This window comes from Copidosoma floridanum, unplaced genomic scaffold (assembly GCF_036245765.1).
Source record: "Copidosoma floridanum isolate Cflo_tuat_1 unplaced genomic scaffold, Cflo_Japanese_pri ptg000006l, whole genome shotgun sequence".
Taxonomy (NCBI): Eukaryota; Metazoa; Arthropoda; class Insecta; order Hymenoptera; family Encyrtidae; genus Copidosoma; species Copidosoma floridanum.
The window spans coordinates 25312705-25323227 of record NW_028321883.1 but is presented as its reverse complement, the minus strand read 5'-3'; the positions used below and the strand labels follow the sequence as shown (position 1 = coordinate 25323227).

The 10523-nt window shown below is 40.8% G+C and overlaps 1 protein-coding gene across 1 annotated transcript; it reads left to right on the top strand.

The window, feature by feature from the left end:
• Nucleotides 1-410: 410 nt before the first annotated feature.
• sip1 (septin interacting protein 1) lies at nt 411-4023 on the top strand. Its single transcript, XM_014361172.2, has 7 exons — nt 411-917; nt 1002-1203; nt 1310-2458; nt 2562-2758; nt 2847-3275; nt 3355-3506; nt 3606-4023. Exons 1-7 carry the CDS (start codon nt 809-811, stop codon nt 3855-3857), a joined length of 2490 nt encoding a protein of 829 aa, XP_014216658.2. The 5' UTR covers nt 411-808; the 3' UTR covers nt 3858-4023.
• Nucleotides 4024-10523: the final 6500 nt, after the last annotated feature.

The following is a 10523-nucleotide window of genomic DNA, read 5'->3' as shown; positions in this document are numbered from 1 at the left end:
CAGCTCGATTCTTCTTCTTTTTTTTTGTTTTGTTTATTTATTTTAAGCTCGTCTATTTTAGTTTATTTACGTGCGATATGCTATATGATAATTTTTTTATGGTTTTGTTGTTATGTTTAGTTTTATCGAAAAATATATGAGCGATGAAGTTTCGATCGATACTAGTATATATAAACCATTTTTTTCAATGATGTTGTTATGAACAATGAGTTTGTGGACGGATCTAATTTTAAAATATGAATTACAAAACAGATACTTAACTTGGAAGTTTAAAAAAAAAAAAAGAGCGTTCCCGCCATTAGCTTCTCTCCCCACCCCTAAGAAAGCAGACGGCGAGTGAGTGCAAGAGAAATATATATATATATAAGTGTTTTATTTGTAATATATAAAGCAACATTTTGTCATTCAAGAATAGAGTTTATTACTTGCGTAGTGATAAGGTGACATAATAATCATGGGAAATGATAATTTCTAAAGAGACTGAACGACGTTTTCTGGTACAATTCTGCAAGGGAATTGATAACCGGAGACTGTCCCTTTCTCGTATAAAAACAAATATAACCTAACTTGCCGGAACCCTAAAGTAGTGTTTAATGTGAACGACAGCTTCTTCTGATGAGTTTTTTTATTATTTCAAACTCACCATTTTACGTATTGTGATATCGTTTGCGCGATTGCAACGTCAATACCGTAGTTTAAGTAGTCGATAGGTTATATTGAATTGATAAATAAATATCTGCAAACGGGATAGTCTCAACCGACCCAAAAGTCTCAAGTGACCCGAGACTTGAGACTATCCCCTGCAAACATGGCTGATGAAGAAATGGAAAAATTTGAAATCTCTGAGTATGATTTGGAGAATGAGTTCAACTTTAATCGTCCTCGACGGAAACGAACGAAAGAACAAGAGATGCTGGGTAAGTTTGTGCTTATAAATGTGTTGCAACATAAATTGCAATCTGGTTTGTTCTTACCTTATTTTCACCTTTTCTCACCCATAGGTATATGGGCCCGGGATAGTGACGAAGAAGATGCAAGGCCGTCTTTTAGTAGAGCGCCAAAAAACTACTCTGCACCTGTTAACTTTGTAGCCGGAGGTATCCAACAAGCAGGAAAGAAAAAAGAAAAAAAAGAAGATGAGGAGGAGGAAGAGGATGAGGATGATGATGATAACGCTCACATGAGAATAAGAAATAGTTCTAGGTACTTACTTGAATAATGCTTTTGTTTTCCTTTAATTTATGGGGTCATTTCAAGTTTTTCGAGTATAAAATAAACATTTGGTTGATGTATTTTTATTATTTTCTAGTGAGTCAGAAGAAGAAGAAGCACCAAGGAGTCGTGCCACCTCCAAAAGCGCTTTCAGTTTTCTGAGCAATGACATTGCTGGCTTGAGGAAAAAACCGAGCACTGTGAATCCGGAAATAATGAAAACAGGAATCGGCACTTGGGAGGCTCACACTAAAGGAATAGGAGCAAAAATACTCATGCAAATGGGGTTTGAACCTGGCAAAGGTTTAGGAAAACAATTACAAGGTATAAGTGTACCAGTGGAAGCGCGTTTGCGAAAGGGTAGAGGTGCCATTGGCGCTTATGGTCCCGAAAGCAAACCTAAGCTTGCAGAAACAAAGTTGAAGATTGAAGACAATGAATCCAAGAAGGGTAAACAGCCTAGGGTCTCACAATGGAGAAAAGTTGACAAAAACGATAAGAAAAAGTCTGGCTATGTTTATCCGAGTGTTGATGAAGTTTTGGAGGATGGCAAGTTCAGACGAAACAAACATATTCCATTAATAAACACCGATATTGTAAAATGTAAGGTGACTGATATGACGACGCCCGAGCAGCGCGTATTCAGTAGTTATCACGCATTAGGGAAGCGACAGGTGCCACCTGACGGTAATTTTTCTGCAACTGCGGATAAACAAACGACGAAAGTCAACTTTGCTTTACCAGAATTGCAACATAATTTAGACACTATAGTAGAGATGTGTGAACAGGACATTATCCAAAATGACAAAAAGATTAAGTACTTTGGGGACAGGGTGATTACCCTCGAGGCTGAAAAGGAAACTTTAGCCAAAGTCGTGGACCAGCATGCTCAGTTGATTGGAACGTTAGAAAATGTTTTAGCCATGGTTAACAAATTATTAGACAGAAACGACGAAATGAGTTTAAGAGAGACAGCCGAGGCTTTTAAAATCTTACAAGACAGGCATTTCGATGAATACAAAATGTACGATTTGGGTGAATTAGCTAGCAGTCTTATCATTCCAAAAATAAAAGAGCACCTCGCTAGCTGGGCTCCCTTAACTAATCCAAAACTACCATTATCGTTATTCAAAGAGTGGAAAGACATTTTAGAATTCGGTATACTGCATCATCATACAAAAGCTATGAGTCCATATGATCAGCTCGTCTGGAATGCATGGATGCCATCAGTTCGTGCTGCAGTGCAGTAAGTGTTACCGCATCTTGCTCATTGTTTATCGTTACTTTTGTTTCGCGTATCACTTATTCGTATGATCACCTGTAATTGATGCGTAAATAATGTTTTTCAGAAATTGGGTATGCAGACAGCCAGAGAATCTCGTTGATTTGTTGGAACTATGGTTGCCTCTACTTCCTTCTTGGATTCTAGACAACCTTTTGGACATGATAATCCTTCCGAAATTAACTTTAGAAGTAGAGGACTGGAATCCTTTAACAGATACCATACCTATCCACACGTGGATTCATCCTTGGTTGCCATTAATGAGTAAGTAAATTTTTTTTTATAGCTTCATGCATTAATAATTTACATTTCGATAGGACTCTAGAACTGTAACCACTATTTAATACTTTAGAAAATCGAATGGACACCTTAATATATCCAATAATCAGGCGAAAGCTCGGCTCTGCTCTCTGCGCCTGGCATCCATCGGATCGCTCGGCCAGACTGATGCTGCAGCCGTGGTCGCAAGTCTTTGCGAAAGGAGATATGGATGCCTTCTTGGTCAAAAATATCATACCAAAGTTGCAAATTGCCCTGTCCGAATTCATCATAAATCCACATCAACAGCATCTAGATCAATGGTATTGGGTTTACGATTGGAAAGACATGATTCCCAATTACACAATGGCAGCATTGTTGGACAAATTTTTCTTCCCAAAATGGTTGCAAGTCTTGGGACTCTGGTTAAATCATACCCCGGATTACGAAGAAGTAACTCATTGGTACACAGGATGGAAGAACATGTTGAATGAAAAATTACTGGCAGAACCAACAATTAAAGGTAATGCCCCCTAATGGTTTTTTTCTATTCTGATGAGTAAACAGTTTTTAAACATCATTTTCAATTGTTTTTATTTCAGAGCATTTTAGAAAAGCCTTGGAAATGATGAACAGAGCAGTTTCAATTCCTCAAGGAGGACTTCAGCCGGGTTCGGTGGAGCAGGTATCTTACTTAACGACCCTCGAACGCAGTCAAACGCAGATGGCTCAAATGTCACAGCCAAGAATGGAGGTAGGCCTCTTTGTTTATCGAAAATCCATACGACGGCAAACATTTTTCACTACACCAGTTGTTAACTTTTTTTTTTTTCGAAATGTTTTATTTCAACAGAGACTAGCGGAAGCCGTCAGAACGGCATCTCAAATGCCACAGGGCTTCAAAGACTTGGTACAGAGAAGATGCGAGGAAAGGGGCATTTTATTCATGCCCCTCGCCAATAGATACCGCGACGCAAAGCAAATTTACAAAATCGGCAATCTTCAAGCTTACATAGACAGTGACATATTGTTTGTCTGTCACAATGGCGCGAACTGGATGCCAATGAATCTCAATACTTTGTTGGACACGGCCGAAATAAGTTGAAGCTATTAGTATTTCTAGCAAGTTGTAATATAAAATTTCTATTCGTCACGAACATTGTATATTTGTACAATTACAAACATGTATATTTAATATAATTTTAAAATTATGCGGTATCACTTGATGTGACATTTTTTTCTTTTAATAAATTTTGTTGGAAAAAAAAAAAAAAAAAAAATCCGATAAGACTTTTAGATTGTTGCCGTGTGAATTGTACAAACACGTGATTCTCTTTACTATCGCCCACACTGTACTCTCTTCAAGCTATTCGAGTTTCAATCTTTCAAGTCTTGGAAACAGCTCTCGGGCAAATCTAAATGATTCAGGCCTTTACATAATCTTCTGGTTTGCAATTATTTCATACCTCGCAGCTATCGAATAAAATTTTTCTCCTTGCACCTACATACAGTTTTTTTCTTCTAAATTTGCATTGAAATTACTTGTATAAACTCGTAAAAGATATAACATCCATATCGGGAGTTGTGCTGTGACTCTCCGCGAGTCGATGCAAATCGGCGATTGCCTCATTCAAATGTCTATACTCGCGCCGGTTTTGGCATGTGCATTTACGTGTGCACAGACGTTTCAATCCCAACGTAATTGAATCAAACCCATACATATATATCAATCAAATCGTCAGAATAAAACCGACTTATTTATATATACGGTTACCATTGTGATTGTGTATACATGTATGATACGACTGTACGCGAATCGTGAAATCATTAACGATACATCACGTCCGTTACGTTTTTAATTGGTAAAACGATTTCACTGATTGACAAGTAAAAAAAAAATAAAAAAAAATAAAAAAAAACCGATATCGCGCGCGCACGTCTGTGTGCGGTAAGGTGTACATACATAAGAAAAAGCAAGCATTAAAAATTAATAAACCAGAGAGGCGCAATTTACGGAGAATGTGAGCAAGAGAGAAAAGTTGTAGTTGTACGTGTATTATGCACATATATACATATGTATATATCAATGCATGTATAAAGGAGAGGTTGTTAAGCTTTTTAGACGTATACATGTATACGTGTATATATAAGGACAAGAAGACATTCGAGACTCCGCGAGAGACGTGTAACTACTATACATAACAAGAGAGCGCGAGAGAGCTCGCATATGGAAAACGTTCGTTACAGGTACAAGCATACATACAAAGAGAAACTTGAAGCAGAGAGGGAGATATCGGTATATAGCGGCGGTGGAGGCATGGGTACATACCGATATATACCTTATACAGACCGAGATTTGCGTGGGCTTGGAATGCCCGTGCGCTGCTGGGTGCGATCGTTTTTTACCTTTTACCTTAAATCAATTTCAAACGTTTCATTATACACTCGCGTATAATATGTGTATACACCGCGCGTCGTGAGACTTGATTGACCGCAGAAACGCGAAAATGGCTTTTTCACTCGATTCCCGGACGAAAAACCGGCGGATGATCGGTAAGTCAATCGTAACTGGTTGATTGTAAGCTCATTGATACAATTAAGCAAATTACGTGCGTACGTAAAAAATATCGGCAAGTTATAAAAACGGAAGACCGGTAAAAGGTAAAAATGCAAAACTGGACGCAAGATGAGACGTTACAGCTCTCTCGCGTGCTCGCGATGTTATATATTATTTTTATGCCGGCCTGACGAGGAGTATACGTATACATATATATATACAGGTGGACAAGAGAATGAGAAATAGTAAAAATATACAAGACAGCATATCAGGGTATGCGTATAAATATATGTATGACAGCGAGGCGAGTTATTGGACAGGCTGTTGCTGCCGCTATGCGTGCATATATGGCGAAATGAGATGAGCTGCTGCCTCCGGGACTCTGTATATGCATATGTATAGAATTTTAACACGATGGCATGTCTCTTTTGGTTTCGCGTCGAACGCTATATATGTACAGAACAGCGGATCTAGTACTCATATATTTTTATTCTCAAATATCTGACACACAAGTTGAAAAAGAGCGTAGGCGAGCGCAAGTTGTCCTCTTTGCTTCCATGTACGTATGTGTACATGCATGAGCGCGAAATATCCGCGAGAGCGAGCTACAAATGTACTTGTTGCACGTGTGTATTCTACCATCAGTTTCGCCTCTTGTATATTATATAGCCTCGCGTCATGCAGCGCATGTACACATATATATATACCTTCCATCCCTTTCTTTTGTTCTGCAGTTCGATCCCAAGCCCCTCAATTTCCATCGACGCTCTTACGGGCGGCCGATCCCACCTTTTGTGCAACGTGAGGCCATACCGATCTACCCGATAATTCCCACCAATCGAGAGAGAGAGAGAGAGAGAGCCGTATAGCGTCAAAATGCTCGCAAATTTTTTCTCTCCTTGGGCCCATGACCACCTCCCGTGACGCCGATTTTTTTTATTTTTTCTGTTTTGTTTTAAGGATCTCTCTTTCTTGCTCGCCTTTGCTTCCTGGTAGCCAAGTGGATGCCGGCCCATTCGCATATCCTAACGGGACAGCACACCCGAGAGCCGATTATTTCCAAGAGAGAGAGAGAGAGAAAAAGTAGAGTAATAAATAGCAACGCGAGCGAGGCTGCGGGCGATACTTACAGAGCGCACCATCGGCACAAGAAGCTCATATGTATAGCCGCCGGTGCTGGGGATCGTGTGTTTTGATATTTCTTTGGCGGACAACACGAACGAAGCGACCAAGAGGAGGAGAAGAGGGCGAAGGGGATATAGACGAAATAATGAGGAGTAAAAGAGGAAGCGGAGGAAGAATGAAAAAAAGAAAGAAGGGCGGAAGGGCCCCGGACGGAAAAGGAGAGTTAAAACTATATACATGTCATGAATGAAGTGGGCAGCGGTGAATGAGAGGAGGACGGATGGATGGTGGTGTATGTATACATATACTTGCGCGAGCTTATCGGGCGGGGAGCACGAACCCGCTTCCGTCACGTTCGAATTCTCTTTCTTTCTTTCCATATAAAGCTCTCTTTCTCTCGTAACGCATATGTATATATATATATCTATACTATACATACACACACTCTCTTCCCTTCCCTTCTATCTTTCTTTCTTTCTTTCTCGCGTGGCTCTTTCGCTTCGGCGGCGGTGCGGACCGACGAGGGCTTCTCGTGTATATTGTTCCGATTGACGCTTCGACTCAGTCAACCAAAAGCTCTCCTCGCGTTTGCTCCTCCGACTCTATATCTGCTTCCACAGATTTTTTTATTTTTTCACATAAGATTATATATGTAACAGCTCGATCGTTTTTTTTTTTTTTTTTTTTTTTCATTCTCATTATTGTATACTTGTGAATGTGCTATACTCTTGCAGTATATATGTATGTATATACGGCGGAAGAAGAGGATAATCGTGACTTGTGCGCGAATGACAGGCGCCGAGGGTATATCGTACAATATACGTATACACACATATAAGCGCGCACAAGTGTTGTTTTTTACCAATTACCTCGGATGCCGGCACTGTTAGTTGCCGCTGTTTTTGTCGGCGTCAGCGTCGGCACTTGCAGCCCGCAGGCGCCGATTCCACCGATCTCAGCCTCGTGATGGATTCCGATCTGATGGTGAGGGCACACGCACACACGTCCTCTCTCTTTTATCTTTTCTTTTCTTTCTTTTGCGCTCGATTCCTTTGCCGCGTGTGTATACTCGTTTTGCCTTTGTTTTCCCCTCCTGTATCATGTGTGCTTTTCTTGCAACGCACGTACTCGAACGACGACGTAATAACGTGACAACTCTATCGACCGCGTATATATACGGAGGGGGGCTCTGTTTTGTTAAAAATGTCCAAAAATGTCACTCGTGGCGCCAATGACTCGTGTTTTATTTTTCGATTGAACAAAAACAAACAAAAAAAAACAAAAACAAAAATATGAGAATGGATGGCGATTTAATTGGGAGTAAAAGTCGATGATCGCCGTTATCAGGACAATGACATCGGTCGGCGTGCAACGGGAGATAATAAACAGAGTGTGCACGAGTCGGGGGCTCAATGGGATCGTTTGTTCGGTCGCGCGAGTCGCTCGAGAGATGGAAAGAAAGAAAAGACACAACGATCATACAAATCTTCAACTACACACGGAGCGCGGCCTGTAATATATTCATACGGAGGCCTGCACTTATAATGATTAATCGCCGTAAAGGCTATCGTTACGAATCTTCGGGGCTCTGTATATATAATTACACTCGCGCGCGCGCACTTCTATATGTACACATGCGTTGCGATATAAGTATAGTTGGAATATATATATTTCTTTTTGATTGTATCCATCTATACGTGCATATTATACTCGTGTGTCACATATTATATGTGTTGCAGGCACATCTAGATCAACGTGCATATGTATAGCCATTCGTGCACACGAGATTATCGAGATGACGATTTAACGAGCGACGATTCAATAGATTCTCATTAAACGTACGCTCCGTGCACAATGTATATTATTGTCGCGAGGAATGCTCATTTGCAAGAAAAAGAAAAAAAAAAAAAAAAAAAAAAAAAAAGATTAAAAATAGGAGGGGGGCATAATATAACATGCGATACGAAAATCATCGAAAACAAGCTCGTATGAAGAACTCATGGTGCATATAATAAATACCCGCATGCATGCACGCACGCACGGCAAGTGAAAGGAAGTTAAGAAACGCGACGAGGACTGCATATTTATATATGTACCGCAGAAAGAACGGCAGGATATACGAGGTACCTACTTGTAGTACACGCAGTACGTGACGATTGCGCGTTTTCATGAATGAAGAGAGAGAGAGAGAGAGAGCCTCGGGGAGGGACAATCCGATGTGTATAGGTAAAAAAGCGCCGCTGCGATTTCCACCCATCAATGAAATCGCCTCCGCGTATCGTATATACGATCTCCATTCATTCTCGTTACTTCCCCTCCCTCCCTCCAATTAACGCGTGTCCGGTTAAGACTTTTTTTCTTTTCTTCTCGTTTTGCCCGCGACTTTATATATACTTCATTAACGGTACGACCCGTGCGATCGTCAAAATGCACAAAAAAAAAAAAAAAAAGAATCTTTGAGGCGAAAAAGTCAGCGGAATCTAGGCGGCGTTGCATAAGTGCACGTCACGCGTGAAATAACAAAAATAATAATAATAATAACAAACGAGGGCCGAGAGAGGGTGGAATATATACATATGGAAACGAAATTCAAAAAGAAGTGGAGGCGCGAGCGAGCGCGGGTATATTTTCGTTCCAACCCAATTCAGCGAGCGCTCCCTCTCTGTTGTACACATATTTTCGTCCCAAAAATAAAATCTAGCGCGCGCCATAAGAACGACGAGGACGATGATGCATGTAATAATTGTTACGCGTGCGGCGCGCGCGTTTCCACCAGCACGGTATAAGAGTGGAGTGGTGTACCAGGCTCTCTTAGATAAAAGTCTTTGGAAAAGCTCGAAGCGAAATGGGGGGTACCTGTTACTTGGGGGGGATATATTATAGGGTATCGGAGATGAGAGCGCGATTGGAGGAGTCGCTCGAGGTGATCGCAGGCAATTCGCAAGGTGGCTAGAAAGGTGGGCTCAGAGCTGCTGTGGGTGGAGAGTACAGGTACACACGATCCGCTGGAGAAGGGGAACAAGCGCGGGTTCGAGCTTTTTTTGTTATCAACTCGAGATTATTCTCAATCATCTCATAGTATATATAGCCTTTATTTTTGCTCCACGAGTGATGTCTTGATTCGCCGATCAACAAACAAACAAGGTGGAAGAAAATCTGGTGAAGCGCCGATCGAGTGTGCGCATGAGACTGAATAATCATATACGTGCGGGGTCTCGTAAAACAAAATCCAGGCTAAAACGCATATATATATATATCTCAGGTTATTAGCTTAACAAAGCACTATGTGCTTTACTACTCACTTTGCAGTGCAAATGTTTCTATTTTGTTGGTTCGAGAGAGATATTGAGGGCTGAAAAATTGAAAAGATGATGATGATGACGATGATTACTCGCGGTCAAGGCGAAGACTCGCGATGATTTAGCTGTTTTTTCACATTTTGCGGTATATTTATTGGTAAAAAGACAAAAAATTGTAATTTTGCAAATTGAAACAACAGCGTAATTCCGATGATTGTTACATGCAAAGGATCATCTATACGTAACATCGGTATCCGGAATAAATTGCACAAAATTTTGGGTTATCGACACACCCATGCACACTGTCGAGATATTAATAATAAAACAGTATGAAGGTGCACGAGGAAAAGTATAAAAGTACGACACATTCGAACGCAATAAAGAAGAACGACGAGGAGGGAGTAGTCCAAAAATCGCGAGGTTGTTTTAAAAATACGTACATTCTCTCTCTCTCTCTCGAGAGAGAGAGAGAGGAACGGCAGTAAATAATATAACATATACGGTATAACTACAGTATAGCTTAGCAGGCAGCGAGTACACGATACACCGCACATTGCAGAAGAGGTGTCTGGTGTCGGTGCAGGCGGAGTAGAGAAGAGCTTCTTGTCCGTATATGTATATATACAGCTCGCGCGCATCTATATTTGTACATATATTTATATATTAGGCTTGACGTGACTTTCGCGACTGCTATCCCAAGACGCAACACGCGAATACGGTACAGAGAGAAGACACGCGACGGGGGTGGCGGACGATGACGGAAAGGAAGAGGGGAGGGAAAGAGGACCCC

Coding starts and splice junctions, on each gene's coding strand:
- sip1 (XM_014361172.2), top strand. CDS start 809: ATGGCTGATGAAGAAATGGAAAAATTTGAAATCTCTGAGTATGATTTG. Junction 2,459..2,561: donor TCAGTTCGTGCTGCAGTGCA/GTAAGTGTTACC, acceptor AATGTTTTTCAG/AAATTGGGTATGCAGACAGC. Junction 3,507..3,605: donor TGTCACAGCCAAGAATGGAG/GTAGGCCTCTTT, acceptor TTATTTCAACAG/AGACTAGCGGAAGCCGTCAG.